The sequence below is a fragment of the Mizuhopecten yessoensis genome, unplaced genomic scaffold (genome assembly GCF_002113885.1).
Source record: "Mizuhopecten yessoensis strain PY_sf001 unplaced genomic scaffold, ASM211388v2 scaffold716219, whole genome shotgun sequence".
Taxonomy (NCBI): domain Eukaryota; kingdom Metazoa; phylum Mollusca; class Bivalvia; order Pectinida; family Pectinidae; genus Mizuhopecten; species Mizuhopecten yessoensis.
This window is the reverse complement of record NW_018480007.1, coordinates 65,121-84,897: the sequence shown is the minus strand read 5'-3', so window position 1 is coordinate 84,897 and position 19,777 is coordinate 65,121. Positions and strand designations below refer to the sequence as shown.

General features: G+C 36.3%; 2 protein-coding genes across 2 annotated transcripts in view; both read left to right on the top strand.

Annotated features, from left to right (window-relative positions):
- Window positions 1-211: 211 nt before the first annotated feature.
- On the top strand, window positions 212-10,090 carry LOC110442148 (prominin-1-A-like). The gene is made up of 11 exons (XM_021485616.1): window positions 212-300; window positions 1,467-1,550; window positions 3,265-3,455; window positions 4,345-4,413; window positions 4,683-4,746; window positions 6,072-6,151; window positions 6,511-6,587; window positions 7,219-7,365; window positions 8,253-8,379; window positions 9,055-9,155; window positions 9,964-10,090. The coding sequence occupies exons 4-11, from the start codon at window positions 4,375-4,377 to the stop codon at window positions 10,088-10,090; spliced, it is 762 nt and encodes a 253-aa protein (XP_021341291.1). The 5' UTR covers window positions 212-300; window positions 1,467-1,550; window positions 3,265-3,455; window positions 4,345-4,374.
- A 271-nt stretch (window positions 10,091-10,361) lies between these two features.
- LOC110442158 (prominin-1-A-like) overlaps window positions 10,362-19,777 on the top strand; it is a 36,159-nt gene continuing 26,743 nt past the window's right edge. Inside the window, exons 1-5 of the mRNA XM_021485629.1 lie at window positions 10,362-10,372; window positions 13,323-13,472; window positions 14,410-14,496; window positions 17,286-17,375; window positions 19,375-19,425. Coding sequence (XP_021341304.1) covers window positions 14,416-14,496; window positions 17,286-17,375; window positions 19,375-19,425 — 222 coding nt within the window. The 5' untranslated portion in view covers window positions 10,362-10,372; window positions 13,323-13,472; window positions 14,410-14,415. The remainder of the gene's footprint in view (window positions 10,373-13,322; window positions 13,473-14,409; window positions 14,497-17,285; window positions 17,376-19,374; window positions 19,426-19,777) is intronic.

The window sequence follows — 19,777 nt, the reverse complement described above, 5'->3', positions numbered from 1 at the left end:
CAATATCTAATTGACTTGTAAGTTTACCTTGCTGTCTTCACCATCAAAGTACATCTGTATTACTGTCAGCTAGACCCTCAATATCTAATTGACTTGTAAGTTTACCTTGCTGTCTTCACCATCAAAGTACATCTATATTACTGTCTGATAGACCCACAATAATTAATTGATTTGTTAGTTTACGTAGTCTGTGATGCTACTAGCCAATCTCACCCTTTGAATTGTCTTACCAGGATATTGAGAAGGCGGGCAGCAGTACACTGGACAGGACAGTGGATGGGGTTGTTAGCAGGATAAGAGGTACAGTTGACACAGGATGACTAATTTAGTCTGAAATAAATCCATATAAACCAAACCTACCTCATAAATGTATAGAGTATGTAAATTGATTATCATAGTACCATTTGAATGATAAGAGCAGTGTTTGATTAGAGTATTTTATTGTTTTACCAGTTGACATGATTTCGTGAAATTCTATAAAATCAATCAAATCAACATTTCAGTTAGGTACAAATTCAGAATGCTTTTATGAAGGCATAGCAGAGCGAATTATTACACGTGAATGGTTTTTTTTCTAATCTAAATTTGTCTTATCTTTCTACTGTAAGAGTAAGGTTGGAAGTCTGGCAATCACATCGTGACATATTAAAATTTTGACAGAAATTCACAAATGTTTTTAAAAATGACATGTATGTCAGATGGAAATAGTATCCACAAAAACCATGACCTTACCTCCACAACAACAATTTTCCACCAATCAGAAAGAAAGTATTGAGAACCATGAGTTTCATCGCTAATTGGTGTTCTGAGTGTAATTATAAAGCAGCACTGGATTTTCTACAATTGTAAGCAACTGGGTTTAATACCATCAAAGTTATGATAAGTGTTATTTATTCAGGCCTATTTGTTTCACTTATATATATCTACAGCTGGGTCGCAGGTTTAGGGCCTACACGATGGAGGTAGTCACCAGGCACAGGCTGCATGTCAGGTGTTTTTTCTCCGGCTACTCCGGCTTCCTCCACCACTAAAACCTAGCACATCCTTAAATGACCATAGCTGTTAATAGGACGTAAAACACAAATAAATTAACTATATATCAGTTAGTATATCTTTTTAAGACTTTAACAAACCCAAATTATTTGACATGGTAAGGGAGACAACTAGATAAAGTGTAAACAAATGGTTTTGTGCTCTGTAATTCAATAATCTAAAGTATTTCTCAGTGAAAATTATGTACGGTATGTAAGCTACGTTTATGGTGCTCCATGATACTGTATATATATTTATACAATTGTACAGAAAAATATGTTTTTATTACACTTGAACCTCTTTGTTTCACATTGCCTATCCAAAGACTGCATAATTTTATTAAAATGAAAGTGAAAAAACATATTTCTATTGTCAGTTATTGTTTTAAACTGTAATGAGTTGATGATTTCTGAAATGGTTGTTCTTTTAAATAGGTGCAACTGCATCAACAATTGATGAAGTGAAAAGGACAATTAATGCGGACACATTACTGACTGATGCTGAACGTCTAGGAAGAGGTAACACAGTAGTTAAGTCACACAGAGGTCACAGAGGCATGGTAGTCTAGTGGTAGGACGCCAGGCTCATGACCGAGGGGTTGCAGGTTCGAGTCACAGCACGGGACTGTGTTGTATCTTTGAGCAAGATACTTGACTCCCCTTGTTCTAGTGTACTCAGCTGTAAATGAGTATGTGGTTGGGCAGTGCTAGAATTGTAGAATGCTAGCTGTGAGCGCCAAAATGGCAGCACCAGCTTTATGCTCCACAGGGAGTTGAGAAAGATATTGGCTGGTTGCAAAGGCCCTATAACCACGGATAATAATTTGTGAACCACTTTGAGACAACCTATGAACTAGGTTGTGATAAAACGGTATATAAGAACCTCAAATTCTTATTCTTATTATTATATTTTCAATAGCCTGAGCATCAACTTGTCAATGACATATCTCATTAACTCTACAATTCCCAAATGTCCTTTTTGAGTACCTCTTGCGATGACAGAGTCTCATATACTGAAGTTGGTTATTGTGTCCCACTGTATATGGCGTTATGTCCCTTGCTTTACTGTGTCTCACAGTAAATGAAAGAGAAAAGAATCAATTATCCTGAATTTAGGTTTCCATATCTAATACAGTCATGGATACCAGGATTTTATAGTTCCTTCTCTTCTCATTCATGTACTATATACATAAGTGTGCTTCTGTTTACCACTAGGTATCCTTCTGAAACCTCAAAGAAAAATGTACATGTTCTTTTAGTCTTACTAGACATTTATTCTTTACACCTGATTCATATGTGTCACTTTGTCCAGTGTCGTATTTTGTATATTATGTTTCATACACTTACCAAAAGGGGTAGTACTCTGTCTTGTTTTACCTGCACTAAAGAACTGCCAACTTCAATACCAAATAATTTTGATAATAGGTTTTTGAAATAAGCCTAGGATTTATTGTAGTCAAACATTCCTTGAAATAAGCTGTCTTTGAAAATAGACTGGCCTTGTAAATATGCATTGGATTCAAGGTATGAGCCACATTTTCCTTGTCGGCCTCAAACAGGTTTCACAGGTTACAATCACATTATTCACTGTTGCAAAAAAAAATAAAAAATAAATGTTTTATTAAAAGCCTTTATAACGCTATGTTTCTATACTTAAAAGGGAGGACATGCAAGTAAGCAATTGATGGCTTAAATCTGGATGACTTCAAAAATAAGCTTGCTTCAAAAGTTAACCTGGAAATCCTTACTGAAATGAAATAAAGTCGTGGGTTATTATCAAGAATTTAGGGTATATGTTTAACTATGATTAGTGAGTGTATACTGTGCCCACTAAACTTTCAACAGGCCTTCATCTGAATTTGCCCGACATGTAATTTCTACATGTGGTATGGTATGTACTTATTTTCATTACGATGATAAATTTGCCCGCATCACTAAAGGTTAAAAAAGGCGAAAGTTTAACTGGTATTTAATGTTACATCAGCACTTTTGAATTGGGGACCAAGCTCAAGTTAAGGGAAACATTTTGGTGTGTAAGGTTAGAGATATGATTGATATGATAAATTCGTTAAAGAGGTAGATCCTATGGACTTTTCTCCGATTCTATTTTGGTTAACTGCTAGGATCACAGTAATGAGGTTTAAACTGACACTTGTTTTTCTACGGTTGAATTAACATGTCTTTACTAGTGGTAGAATGACTGTTTAAAGTTCGTTTTCTGACCGTATTCCAGATGCCTCAGCTGTTTTAGCGGATTTGAATAACGTTTCTGCTACACTGGTGGTTATAAATGACCTTAACCAGCAGATAGCTACTACATTGAACAGTGTTAAGACCAGTATCAATAAAACCTGCGATGACAACTCCATCCCATCTAGTTTGTGCCCAAGTATTGATGTAGGTACTGGAACAGACTTCACTGCAGTAAGTAGAACACTAACTTACAATATTATTCCTTTTCTAATTAATTTACAATCATTATTAGCTTTTATCACATCATCATCATGTTATCTTGTTATTCAGTAAAAGTATGTACACAAAGTTGCCAACCAGTCTTAAAAACAAAATACCCTATTATAAGCATGAAGAGGCTATATCACAGGTCATGTGCATGTCAAATGACATTTTTGTAGAATTATTTGAGACTTTTTTCATACAAACATCAAAAGTTAACACAAATAAAACTTCACATTCATGTATATCTTCAGAATGCCAATTATAGTAGCCCCAGTAAGCAATTACTTACAACTAGACTTGTCAACTTTCTCAAAACTAAAGATGAAACATCAAATATAAATACATATAAACTGAAAACTACTCATCATAGAGTCAGGAAAAGTCACTGTACAATGCTCGTAAAGGCAGTCAACTGTTGTGGCTTTGCTAGGCCTTGTTTGATATCCAAGTGCTTTCTATGGGTAACTCTTGAGATGTTCCAAGCAGAGTTTGAAATCAGTGTCATATCCAGTCTTGAAAACCTGACAGGTCACATTGGGTTAGTTGAAGTAAACAATGTAGCTAAATTTTATGACATAGTAGGTGTGTGGTAGATATATGGAGCCAAGATTGAAGGATTTTAGACTTTTAGGAAAGAAATCCCATGTAAGATCCTTAAATACTTATCTGGCCATGTGTGTGATGGTGACTGAGCTTATATATAAACCCGTTCATTAATAAAGAAAAGCAGATGAATCATGATCTTCTAATGTCTTACGTACATATATTATTCAGATAAAGTGTTTGTTTTATTGTATTTTCACGACCAGCATCAATGTATTGGCAATAGTTTTAAACTTTTCTTTGTTTTGTGTAGGTTCAAGATTTAGCCAGTGAAGCAAGCAATATGCAAGGAGCGCAAGGAATTATCAATGAGACCCAAACGGTAAAATATTTACAAATCATTATGCAAATGTTGGCATAGTTTGAGAAAAAAACATATTGTTTGTCTTAACTGATTAGTAGACTGTATTATATAGTACATATGTATCTGTATATTTTTGTTGTGTAATTGTTTGATTGATTACTCTTTAGTTCCTTACCTAATTGCTACATAGCTGTACACATGGTGACTGGTATATGTTATAACACTAAATATCTGTGTACATGTGTACTGTTATAGAATCTTGATTCTGTTTTCTCATTCATTTTTAGGCCAGAGCAGAATTTGACGAACTTCAGAAAAATTTGACTGGAGACATAAACAATCAAATCGACAGTAAGTAGATTTACTTGTATGGTATGTTCTGACAGACAGTAAGTAGATTTACTTGTATGGTATGTTCTGATAGACAGTAAGTAGATTTACTTGTATGGTATGTTCTGATAGACAGTAAGTAGATTAACTTGTATGGTATGTTCTGACAGACAGTAAGTAGATTTACTTGTATGGTATGTTCTGATGATGTTTTAAAAAATATAGTGGATTTGTTTTGACATATCATAGTTGTACAAAAATCTGAATCGCTGAAATCTCACTACATGTAAATAATGTTAAAGTTTATACATTTGTATACCTGTCCTAGTTCAGTGACAAATCTCGCAAGAAGTTGAAAATGTCCTAGCTAATAAGAAGCCCAGCTGTCATTAAGATCTGGTCACATCATTGATACGACTTATGTCCATCACTGCCATCATTTTGATTCTAAATACAGCTATGTAACACTGTATAAAGTGAATACATATCTGGGTGGGATTTTACCCTAATCAAAAACAAAAACATGGAGGTAGGTTTACATACTTTGTCTATAAAAGTCTAGAGAGTATGATAAATACTAAATTGGTTCAATTTGTATCAGCTCACCTAGCACATATTGCAAGTAAGACTTACGGTATGGAGCAAGGTCTGCTTGTCAGTTCACTTTCTACTTTGAAAAGTGATTTGAAAAATACACGTGAATGCATAGATACTGACATCAACATTCAGTAGAGTAGAAAATTAGACCTACAACATTATTAGTCACAGATAGAGAAATGTGTTTAGAGGACTATCTAAATCTGTAATAATGAGATATAAGTGAAATGAGGTAGAGGTTTTCCTATTGTGAAAAAAAAGTTGTAATTTTGACCCAACATTAGATAATTAAATTTACGAAGATTACAATTTACTGAATTTAGTGATCTAGACATGTGACGGAACTAAATGGTCACGTTTTTTAGCACAGCGCAATAACAAGTAAGTGTATTTTGTTAAACAAATCCTCAACAAAATTATGAGATTTGTGATACAATCAATTTACAAAACTCTTTCATTACTCTTGACGTATAAGAGTTGTTACAACCACAGCCTCTCTTTTCATGACAACATGACAGTTATGAAGCTCATTTTTACGCATGTCATATCATTCTGCGGATCATATTTTTGCAATCACGTTATTGACTAAATCGTGTAAATATCCTGCTATATGGTATACATTGTTCATAGAAATGTTTTGACATATCAAACAATTAAATTTAATCAATACATTCAGTATTAAATGTACATTAAAACCTCATTGGAATCATTGTTCCTTCAATAAAAAATTAATACATTTAAATTTTCAGATGCTGTTAATCAGTCTAAGGAAATAACCCAGCAGGTTTCTGGCCAGCTGAATAAGGTCAATGAAACTGTACAACCGTTTGTAAGTACAAGTTAACAGTCTTATCCTCCAATATTCTCAAGATCTGAGATAATGTATAAAAAATATTCAACTTATTGGTTACAGCTCATTATCATTTTATAATTGTAGTGTGCAAAATGGACCTGTCTGATAAAAAAATTCCCATACAATGTTTCAGCATACAACATTTACATAGAATTGTAGTTGTCAAGGGAAGCAAATTGTGTGTTATTGGCACTTTTTATTGCAGTTGTAGATCCTGTAATTTCTTAAGGAACATTCAGCAGCATTTCAAAAGTTATTCCTCATTTTACATTTTATTTAGCTTGATCAGTCATAGATTATAGGCATGTAATGTTGATGAGCTGTTCTAATTGTAGGTTGACTCCATAAACAGCAATGTAGAACCACAGCTGAAGGACCTTGATGAATATCTGAAGAAATATGGTGATTACTGGTGAGCAATCTACATTGAATTATGACTAAATATCATCATACGGTCATAAACACCATTTTATTTTACCAAAATGATACATGCTCCTGTAGAAGCTATGGTGCAATTTGTATGTGGCATATCCAGTTTGTTTCCACATTACAGACCTTCAAAAGCTATGCTCTACATCCCTGAGATTTTGCAGACCTGAAATCATACACCCTTCACCTTCTACAGTCATAACCTGCTACATCCCTGACCTTCTACAGTCATAACCTGCTACATTCCTCACCTTTTACAGTCATAACCTGCTACATCCCTCACCTTCTACAGTCATAACCTGCTACATCCCCGACCTTCTACAGTCATAACCTGCTACATCCCTGACCTTCTACAGTCATAACCTGCTACATCCCTCACCTTCTACAGTCATAACCTGCTACATCCCTCACCTTCTACAGTCATAACCTGCTACATCCCTGACCTTCTGCAGACTTCAGTTATAATCCTGACCTCCTGTCTGTATAACCTTAATCTCCTACAGATCACACCTGAAACAGACCTATCCTTCCACAATCTACCCTTTACCTGCGGATGGTAATCATCTGTAGCTGTGTGTTAAGATGTTGACAGACTGTTTTCTATGTACTTTCAGGTGGTATGCGTGCATAGCCATTCCGTGTGTGGTGATCTTGGCAGTCGTCTTCTACTACATGGGTATCATGTTTGGCACATTTGGGGATCGTCCAGGTGATGGAGCACAGTGCTGTAACAAAGGAGCTGCCAGTAACTTACTTGTATGGTATGTAGTGTCTGTGTCCTGTGAAACTTTCATCCCCATGAAATAACTATCTGGATGAATACCTGGTATATTGAGCATAAATACCTAAATAGATAAATTTTCATAGGTGTAAGTAGGTAGATGGAAAGACAATGGTGATACCTTGTATGTTGGATACATAGAAGGTGGATTGGAATGGAAGTAGCACAACCTACTTGTATGGTATTAGATAGAAGATGGAGGGAAATAAAGGTTGCAGTGACCTACTTGTATGGTACATGTATATTGATAGAAGGTGGAGAGGAATAGAGGTTACTGTGGCCTACTTTTTATGGTTGATAGAAGATGGATGGGAATGGAGGTAGCAATGACTTACTTGTATGGTATATAGATAGACTGTGGAGGGGAATGGAGGTTGCAGTGACCTACTTGTATGGTATATAGATTGAAGATGGAGGGGAGTGGAGGTTAAGCAACGACCAACATGTATGGTATGTAGATAAAAGTTGAAGGGGAATGGAGGTCGCAGACAGAGGGTATTACAAAAGTAAAATTGCTGACTGGTATGATATGAATACCTAGTTAAGAGTTGCGATAATGAGCTGAGTTTTCTTTATAACAGTAAATTTGTAAATTAGGATGATATATTATTGAATATAACATACCTCTATGTTGACCATATAAGGCACCAAATTATAAATCTTTCAGGCTTATGGCTGATGGACATATCTTTTATTGTCAAATATTAACTTTTATTTTTTTTATAGCTAAGCATTATGACTGCTTAAATTTCTCGCTTTATTGTAGCTTGATTAAATGTGAAAGGTAAGCAGTAACCATCCTGTTTAATATGTGTGGTAAACATTTTCCTCAAGCCAATTTCTTAATGTAGTTATTTGATATTTCAGTGGTGTTGTATGGTCCTTCCTGTTTGCCTCCATCCTGATGTTTGTCGTACTGATACTGTTTCTGGTGGGAGGGAGTATGTACGGCATCATGTGTCGTGAAATCAACATGGGCGTGGAAAATATCCAGGTAATGTCAGTTATCAAGGTCATGTTTTATAAAGTATACTCAATATTGTGAGGACTTTGTGTATCTTTTAGATATGGAACCTGTACCTTTACGAAAGTAAGGAATTGTTTAACTCTCAGAAACGAGAAACATTTAAACCTAACAGTGACTTCAGTGGCAAAAGCAAGAATTCACAATGAGGACTAGATTGGTCAAATTGGAAATGCACTATCTGAGAGAGAGTCCAAAGAAAATAAATATGTACACCAGAGATGCTGAAAATCCACTTAGCTCACCACTGAATAATTGTTGCAAAGAATTATTATGGGTAAATCCCTTTTACAAATTGAACAATCTCAGTATCATGAAAAGACAGTAAAGAGAACATGATTTGTATAACTATTAAAAGCAGCACTATTTGGAAAATACTTGAATGTCGTTTAAGCTAGAATTTAAAAAAAATCATTCCCTTCCCTTATATTATTGATCTTTTCAAGCCATACAGTAGCTGGTGACTGTCCTAACATTAGCTTACGTATGTGTGGACTTGTTATATGTTCTTAGCTTAATATGAACTTAAAACTCTAAACTTTGGAGAACATTCCCTTAGATTAGAGTTCAAATCCTTGACCTTGTTGACCTTGTTGACCTTGTTGACCTGTTGACCTATTGTACTAATGTGTTTGTGTGATATAGCTTTATGAACCATTGGTGGATGAGATACTTAATGTTCGGATCAGCAAGCTGCTGTATGGAGACAATGCCCCAGCTAACCTCACTCTTGGAAGCATCCTCAGGTAAGTTCACAGGTGTAACAATCTACTGTAGCATCAGTGAATTGTATTGTTCTGCAAAATTTGTCATTGAAATACTATATAATAAGGCAGGATTTCAGGAAATAAGGGGTTTTAATTCTGAGAAATTTTGTGACTGTTTTACACAATGTTTCATTGATTCTGTAAGTACTTTAAAACTGTTTAAAAGCGATATATCCACATTGATGATCCACCAATAAATGTTACAGATACTCTGGTAAGAAACATACAGATCCTGATAAATATATCATTGTTAACCCTTTCACCACTGTAGACCATAATGGACTCATCCAAATCAATGCATGGAAGAGTTTATTGAAGTTACATAGAGGTGACAGGGTTAACCTGGGATTACACAGCATTAGCTCTCGGAAACCTGGATGTTTTGTGTCCAAATCCTTCACAAGAACAGTAGTCTTGTTGCGTTTTTGCACTCAACTTGTGTCAGAAACAGATATAGATTGATCAAACAGTGACTTTTATGAAAAGTGAAAAATTCTTATTTAATAGTTGTGAAATAAACCACATTTAAATCTTAAACATTGATTTTGTCTAGAACGATATATTATTTATTTCTAATAGTTATGAAATAACACACATTTAAATCTTAAACATTGATTTTGTCTAGAACGATATATTATTTATTTCTAATAGTTATGAAATAACATGCATTTAAATCTTATGGAAAAGATGTTAACAAAAGTGAAATTTATTGAATTGTAACAAAAACAAAGAGCACAGTTTGAAATAAAACAAATTTTCATATGTTGATTTAATTGTTTTATTTCAGTGACTGTAAGGAGGATAAGGCACTATACACAGCTGTCAGACTGAAGCACTTGTTTGATTTGGACAGCTTACTCAACCCCACAGTAAGTCTGAACACAATAAGGCACTGTACACGGCTGTCAGACTGAAGCACTTGTGTAAGGAGGATAAGGCACTATACACAGCTGTCAGACTGAGCACTTGTTTGATTTGGACAGCTTACTCAACCCCACAGTAAGTCTGAACACAATAAGGCACTGTACACAGCTGTCAGACTGAAGAACTTGTTTGATTTTGACAACTTACTCAACACGTCAGTAAGTCTGAACACAATAAGGCACTATACACAGCTGTCAGACTGAAGCACTTGTGTGATTTAGACAGCTTACTCAACACCACGGTAAGTCTGAACACAAATACTCAACACCACAGTAAGTCTGAACACAATAAGGCACTATACACAGCTGTCAGACTGAAGCACTTGTTTGATTTGGACAGCTTACTCAACACCACATTTAGTCTGAACACAATAAGGCACTGTACACAGCTGTCAGACTGAAGCACTTGTGTGATTTAGACGCCTACTCAACACCACAGTAAGTCTGAACACAATAAGGCACTGTACCCAGCTGTCAGACTGAAGCACTTGTTTGATTTAGACAGCTTACTCAACACCACAGTAAGTCTGAACACAATAAGGCCCTATACACAGCTGTCAGACTGAAGCACTTGTTTGATTTAGACAGCCTACTCAACACCACAGTAAGTCTGAACATAAAAAGGCACTGTACACTGCTGTCAGACTAAAGCACTTTTTTGATTTAGACAGCCTACTCAACACCACAGTAAGTCTGAACACAATAAGGCACTGTACACGGCTGTCAGACTGAAGCACTTGTTTGATTTGGACAGCCTACTCATCACCACAGTAAGTCTGAACACAATAAGGCACTGTACACGGCTGTCAGACTGAAGCACTTGTTTGATTTGGACAGCCTACTCAACACCACAGTAAATCTGAAAACAATAAGGCACTGTACACAGCTGTCAGACTGCAGCACTTGTTTGATTTGGACAGCTTACTCAACACCACAGTAAGTCTGAACATAATAAGGCACTGTACACAGCTGTCAGACTGAAGCCCTTGTTTGATTTGGACAGCCTACTCAACACCACAGTAAATCTGAACACAAATACTCAACACCACAGTAAGTCTGAGCACAATAAGGCACTGTACACAGCTGTCAGACTAAAGCACTTGTTTGATTTGGAGAGCCTACTCAACACCACAGTAAGTCTGACCACAATAAGGCACTGTACACAGCTGTCAGACTAAAGCACTTGTTTGATTTGGACAGCCTACTCAACACCACAGTAAATCTGAAAACAATAAGGCACTGTACACAGCTGTCAGACTGCAGCACTTGTTTGATTTGGACAGCTTACTCAACACAACAGTAAGTCTGAACACAATAAGGCACTGTACCCAGCTGTCAGACTGAAGCACTTGTTTGATTTGGACAGCTTACTCAACACAACAGTAAGTCTGAACACAATAAGGCACTGTACACAACTGTCAGACTGAAGCACTTGTTTGATTTGGACAGCCTACTCAACACCACAGTAAATCTGAAAACAATAAGGCACTGTACACAGCTGTCAGACTGCAGCACTTGTTTGATTTGGACAGCTTACTCAACACAACAGTAAGTCTGAACACAATAAGGCACTGTACACAACTGTCAGACTGAAGCACTTGTTTGATTTGGACAGCTTACTCAACACAACAGTAAGTCTGAACACAATAAGGCACTGTACACGGCTGTCAGACTGAAGCACTTGTTTGATTTGGACAGCCTACTCAACACCACAGTAAATCTGAAAACAATAAGGCACTGTACACAGCTGTCAGACTAAAGCACTTGTTTGATTTGGACAGCCTACTCATCACCACAGTAAGTCTGAACACAATAAGGCACTGTTCACAGCTGTCAGACTGAAGCACTTGTTTGATCTGGACAGCCTACCCAACACCACAGTAAGTCTGAACACAATAAGGCACTGTACCCAGCTGTCAGACTGAAGCACTTGTTTGATTTGGACAGCCCCCTCAACACCACAGTAAGTCTATACACAATAAGGCACTGTACACAGCTGTCAGACTAAAGCACTTGTTTGATTTGGACAGCCTACTCAACACCACAGTAAATCTGAAAACAATAAGGCACTGTACACAGCTGTCAGACTGAAGCCCTTGTTTGATTTGGACAGCCTACTCAACACCACAGTAAATCTGAAAACAATAAGGCACTGTACACAGCTGTCAGACTGCAGCACTTGTTTGATTTGGACAGCTTACTCAACACCACAGTAAGTCTGAGCACAATAAGGCACTGTACACAGCTGTCAGACTGCAGCACTTGTTTGATTTGGACAGCTTACTCAACACAACAGTAAGTCTGAACACAATAAGGCACTGTACCCAGCTGTCAGACTGAAGCACTTGTTTGATTTGGACAGCTTACTCAACACAACAGTAAGTCTGAACACAATAAGGCACTGTACACGGCTGTCAGACTGAAGCACTTGTTTGATTTGGACAGCCTACCCAACACCACAGTAAGTCTGATCACAAATACCCAACACCACAGTAAGTCTGAACACAATAAGGCACTGTACACAGCTGTCAGACTGAAGCACTTGTTTGATTTGGAAAACTTACCCAACACCACAGGAAGTCTGAACACAATAAGGCACTGTACACAGCTGTCAGACTGAAGCACTTGTTTGATTTGGACAACTTAACCCCAGTTAGTCCATAAAATCAAGTTTGACTCAATGACACAGTTAGTCCATAAACTCAAGTTTGACTCTACGACACAGTTAGTCCGCAAACACAAGTTTGACTCTGATTCCATATTCAATACGACAGTGTATACATTTAAATGTTGCAAGTATGACTCAGATTCTAAACTCAACATCACAGAGAATAAATAAATACATGTGGACTCAGATGCTATGCTCACCATGACAGTGAGTAAAAAAACACAAGTTTGAGACTGATGCCTTCATCAACACTAAAGTAATAACATCAATAAAATATTGTCATAGAAGACAGATTTCTACTAGGAAGTGATTTAAGGATCCCTGTCCCACTGCACTGCCATTCTCTTTAATATACAGTAACCTCCGTAAAACTAGGTTTTGGATATAACTGTAGTACATTTGGGCCAGGACCCTTCTCTTGACCAGAAATGATTTATCAAAATGCCTAGTTACAGTTTTTGGCAGTCATATTTGGATCTTAAATTAAAGCCAAATTCAGTATTATGAGTTATCCTGAATAGTATTCTTGAAACTTAACTTGGATTTGTTTTGCAGGAAGTCACTGGGAGGATTAACAGTGTGATAGATACTGCACTACCAAACATTGGCAGTATAACTATAATCCCATCAGGATTAAAAACTCAACTCGATAATTTCTCTAGCTCAGGGGTGGATGCAATCAATTTCACACAGTACACAGACCAGGTGAGTTGTTATGTCAGTGGTTACCATCAGAACTTATATGTTCAAAACCTGTTTGTTCAAAATTTAATTTAGTAATTAGTAATATAAAACTGAACTAATGACAATAGTTTTTGGTTAATTCTCAAATATTTCTCAAATACTACATTTTGAAAAATCGCATTACTGTCAATGTCCGACATTTATTGTTGCAATACATCATCAGATTTCCAGCAAATTTCGTACCAAGGTCGAGTATGAGAATACCTCTGTCGAGTTGTATTTCAGGGTCCACATGTCACTACATGAATTGCTATTTATAGGTCAACCACAGAGGCAATGATCCTTTAATGTCTTACAACTGATGTTTCTAGTTTCATATATATATTTGGACTGGTGTTGGGCCATATCAGCACCATTCGGTATAAAATTTAGGCTACAAACGCAAAACCTTCTAGACTTTTTGTCATTTTAAGGGTTCTTTCACAGTTTCTTCAGGAAAAATATAATAGATGATGCTATTATATATAAGCTAAAACATTTATGCTTAAAACCTTATTTACAATAAAAGTGATGATAATAATATTTATTCCCGTAAAAGTCAGACATTATACATATATCACATTTTGCATTTGGACAAAAGTCCCCAGAGCTTGTAGTCAGTCAGGGTGTTAAAAGCCAGATTGGATTCAATTAATTTAGGCCTTTATCTAGGATGACCCATAAAGCCACATTGTAACTTAGTTCCAATGGGGTCCCTTAGATTTAAATAAATCAATTCATAAAATAGTTACATAATTATAGAATAGGTATGGATGATAAGACTTTAAAGACACCATCATTTGTAAAAAAGATATAAAAGGTTACAATACATCTACAGACTATACATTCTTTTTAATTTGTTTATAAAGATGTTTTTTTACTGTAGTATGTAATTTTGATGACCTACATTATTTTCCAGTTGAACATGGACATCACTACATCACCATTGGAAGATGCAGTTACTCGTCTTAACACTTCAGCTGACAGTTTAGCAGCAGATCCAAGTGTATGTATATTATACCTGCTAGTGGTACATCAGTTTGTAGTTCATCTGTATATAAACCCTGAAAGGTTAGGTATCAATTATTGATAACTTGTTATGAACATTTATTACTGCAGTCAAGAGTTATGTAAATCACTAGATTTCATCCTGCACTTAATCTGTTTGCTGTCAATTATTTGAGACAAAATGATACAGTTAGAAGATGTATAGTTTGAATGAGTTTAAAGCAGAGTGAACATATTGAAGTGCTCTGCCACATTAGTGAAGGACAGGGCCACATTAGTGAAGGACAGTGCCACATTAGTGAAGGACAGTGCCACATTAGTGGAGGACAGGGCCACATTAGTGAAGGACAGGGCCACATTAGTGAAGGACTGGGCCACATTAGTGAAGGACAGTGCCACATTAGTGAAGGACAGTGCCACATATCTAGTGAAGGACAGTGTCACATTAGTGAAGGACAGTGCCACATATCTAGTGAAGGACAGTGCCACATTAGTGAAGGACAGTGCCACATTAGTGAAAGACAGTGCCACATTAGTGGAGGACAGGGCCACATAAGTGAAAGAAAGTGCCACATTAGTTAAGGACAGTGCCACATTAGTGAAGGACAGTGCCACATATCTAGTGAACGACAGTGCCACATCAGTGAAGGACAGTGCCACATTAATGAAGGACAGTCAGACCTGTATTAGAGACTACTCATGGAAACTTCTAAAAGTGGTCTCTTTAACACAAGTTGTATCATAATACGTACAGGTTCAATTCATAATGAAATCACTACTACGGGAAAAATTAAAAATTGTCTCCTGACACAGGTGGTCTCTGAATGGAGATGTGACATTAGAAAGTTTGACTATACATATATGGTAGTGAAGGGGAAACTTATACAGTGTCACCTGTGACATTGAAACCATCATTTCATGTAGGGAAAAATTGATATTTTACAATACAATGTATGTGGCAAGTGCGGTACCATGACCATGTGCTATTTCCTGTCCTCATTGTCAGCACTAATATTGGCTGCCATTACAAACATGTCTAGCACTTGTTATTATATATGATTTGTTACCTACATACTGTTATCAGTATATATATGATTTGTTACCTACATACTGTTATCAGTATATATATGATTTGTTACCTACATACTGTTATCAGTATATATATATGATTTGCTACCTACATACTGTTATCAGTATATAAATGATTTGCTACCTACATACTGTTATCAGTATATATGTGATTTGTTACCTACATACTGTTATCAGTATATATATGATTTGTTACCTACATACTGATAGCAGTGATAGCAGTATATATATGATTTGTTACCTGTAAACTGATAACTATATATATGATTTGTTACATACATACTCATAGCAGTAAATATATGATTTGTTACCTGAATACTGATAGCAGTATATATATAATTATATGATTAGTTACCTACACACTGATAGCAGTATATAGATATGATTTGTAACCTATATAGTGATAGCATTACATTTATATATATGATTTGTAACCTATATAGTGATAGCAGTATATATATGATTTGTTACCTTCATACTGATAGCAGTATATATATGATTTATTACCTACACACTGATAGCAGTATATATATGTTTTATTACCTACACACTGATAGCAGTGATAGCAGTATATAGTTTGTTACCTTCATACTGATTGCAGTTATGTGGGTATGTGTGATTCGTTATTAGTCCCCCACCATTTCCAGGGGGAGCTATAGGTTTGCACTCTGTCCTTCTGTTCGTCTGAGAAGATTGTCCGGGGCCTACCTTCTATACTATTTCACCTGGAGTGTCCTGAAAAAGTTTGTCGGGGGCATATCCTCTATACTATATCACCTGGAGTATCCAGATTTAGTATACAATGACGTCTTTGGATGATGGAGTGCAGAATGCAAGAATTAGGTCACTGTGACCTATGACCTGACCTTTGACCTTTATTTATTTTAAATGTTTGTCTGGAACATACTTCTGTACTATTTCACCTGGAGTAACCAGATTTAATGTACAAGGACTTCTAAGGATGGTGGAGTGAAGAGTGCAAGAATTAGGTCACTGTGACCTTTGACTTGACCTTTGACTTTTACTTTTGAAAATGTATGTCTAGGGCATATCTTCTATACTGTATCACCTTAAATATCCAGACTTGGTGTACAAGGACATCTTGGGATGGCAGAGTGCAAGAATTGGGTAACTGTGAAGGATGACTTGACCTTTGACCTTTAATTTTCAAAAAGTTTGTCCGTTGCAAATCTTCTAGACTATATAACCTGGAGTATCCAGCTTTGGTGTACTAGGACATATTGGGATGGCGGAGTGCAGTGTGTAAGAATTAGGTCACTGTGAAGTATGACTTGACCTTTGACCTTTAATATTCAAAAAGTTTGTCCGGGACATATCTTCTCTACTATTTCACTTGGAGTAACCAAATTTAGTGTACAAGGACATCTGGGGATGGCAGAGTGCAAGAAGTAGGTCACTATGACCTCACTGTGACCTACGCTTACTGACATGACTTACTGTTTGTTAAATATAAAACACAGCACCGGAGGGGGACTATGGATTGACTTGCAATACTTTGCCTTGTTTTAATACAGATAGAAAAAGAATATGATTTGTCTTAACCAATTATTGCATAATCTCTATTTTATGCCTAACAAACAAACATGTGTAATTTAGAAAGAAATCCTTTCCAAATGGAAATACTGATATTTTTGTTATAGACATTACATATGTAGTATGTGTTGATTGTATTTCCAGAAAACCACTGCAGCAGAAAGCCTGAGGAACCAGTCCGCCATTTTGCAGGCTTTGAAGGATGAGGAAGTTGCAAATATTAGCAAACAGTTTGTAAGTATCAATTAAAACATGTTTAAGTGAAAAATATGGCAAAACAGTTTTAAGGTCATGCAGCTACTGAACAGGTAGTTTGTGGGACAAGTCCAGGTGTTTGACAGGTTCAGGTGTTTGACAGGTTCAGGTGTTAGACAGGTTCTGGTGTTTGACAGGTTCAGGTGTTAGACAGGTTCAGGTGTTAGACAGGTTCAGGTGTTGGACAGATTCAGGTGTTGGACAGGTTCAGGTGTTAGACAGGTTCAGTTGTTGAACAGGTTCAGGTGTTTAGACAGGTTCAGGTGTTGTATTGATTCAGGTGTTGTATTGATTCAGGTGTTAGACAGGTTCAGGTGTTGTATTGATTCAGGTGTTAGACAGGTTCATTTGTTAGACAGGTTCAGGTGTTAGACAGGTTCAGGTGTTAAACAGGTTCAGGTGTTGGACAGGTTTCAGGTGTTAGACAGGTTCAGGTGTTAGACAGGTTCATGTGTTAGACAGGTTCTGGTGTTGGACAGGTTCAGGTGTTAGACAGGTTCAGGTGTTAGACAGGTTTAGTTGTTGAACAGGTTCAGGTATTGGGGTTGTTAAGGTGTTGGACTGGTTCAGGTGATAGACAGGTTCAGGTGTTGGATTAGTTCAGGTGTAAGACAGGTTCAGGTGTCAGATTCAGGTGTTTGATTGGTTGAGTGTTGGATAGGTTGAGGTATACCTGCCTAAATATTGTTATCTAAAAAGTAATTAAGTAACACACTGCATCTTGTAATAGCATGTGTAGGCTCAGACTTAGATAATTTTGTGGTGTAGTACATGATGTATTTGGTTTAGTCTTCCCTGATGTACTGAATGACAATTTAAATCACTTATGTAATTGAACTATATGCAAGTTTCATCGAGTCACTGCCATGTAAAAACGATGTTCTTACCCAGACAGTTTCACTGAAATTCTGCCGGCTTGGTCACTGGAGACGTTATTGCTGTGGGAGTTACTTCCCCTTGTTCATCACAGTGGTGAACAAGGTGTCGTAAACCTGGCTGAGCCAGTAAGCCCCCTGGTCTCACCATCGTTCTTGCATTTATACCTAATATTCCTGCTAAATGAACCTTTTCAGTGATATATACCATGTGTTTACTATTACAGGTTTCTTTGATTTTCTTATAGATTAAAGCATAGTATAGTCAACATTGAAGACAACATTTGCAAAAAGTTGATTTCTTCACATGTCTAAAAGGAAAATTTAAGCTTTGCAAATTATTTATTTAGGTTACCTGAGTCACTCAGTTGACATATATTGCGAGTGCTTTTTGTTTGTTATGGTGTGATTTTGATGAGACTGATAATTATCAGTAAACATCAGCCTGCAGTGGGGATCAGAATCTATATTCAGTATAGAGCTGACCTGACCAAGGGGGTCGAGGGACATAAACTGTCACAGAGTTCAAAACCTTCAAAAGACTTCTTCTGTGAAACTTACAGTTAGATTTTTACCAAAATATCTTAAAATGATGCTTATATATAATATGTGATTAGGATAAGAATTTAGAATAAAAAAGGGCTTTATCATAATTGTGAACTTCTTTATCCATGGGTAACCCATTTCCTCATTTGGCAGAGGGTAATATTTTTGCTATGGTTTATGTAGAGAAATTATATTTATGTGTAAATTTTGTTGAATTCAGTAGAAAATGATTCAAACTTTTGTTGGAATTTTTATGACTTGATTGAAGTTTAACTATTCCCCTTTTTTTGGTGTAAATTTTGGGTTATAACTGTTTTATATTTTTTATTTTACTGATATTTACCTGATATGTATTAATGTAAGTCACTCCCCAACNAATTGAAAAATAAAATACCAGGTGAGCTATTAAGGCCCCTGGGCTTTTTGTTTTTTAAAAGCCAATCTGCATTCAAAAGAATATACTTGGTTATCTTTATTCTATGTCACATCACAATAGCAAGTAACAATTGTACATCACTTCCTTTCATCATGTTGAAGGACTGATTTTCTGTTTGCAGGATCAACTCAAGGCTGTAGTGACACATTTACAGGGTTACACGGACATACAGGTAATACAACTTGATATTGTATTTACTTTGTCAAACAGGTAAAATGTTATCCCTAAGTCTCTTAGCCTGGTCATACAGATAAACTATTATCCTTAAGTCTCTTAGCCTGGTCATACAGATGAAATGGTATCCTTAAGTCTCTTAGCTTGGTCATACAGGTAAATGTTATCATTAAGTCTTTTAGCCTGGTCATACAGGTAAAATATTACCCGTAAGTCTCTTAGCCTGGTAATACAGATGAAATGGTATCCTGTAGTCTCTAACAAAGGTCATACAGATAAAATGGTATCCTATAGTCTCCTACCCTGGTCATACAGATAAAATGGTATCCTATAGTCTCCTACCCTGGTCA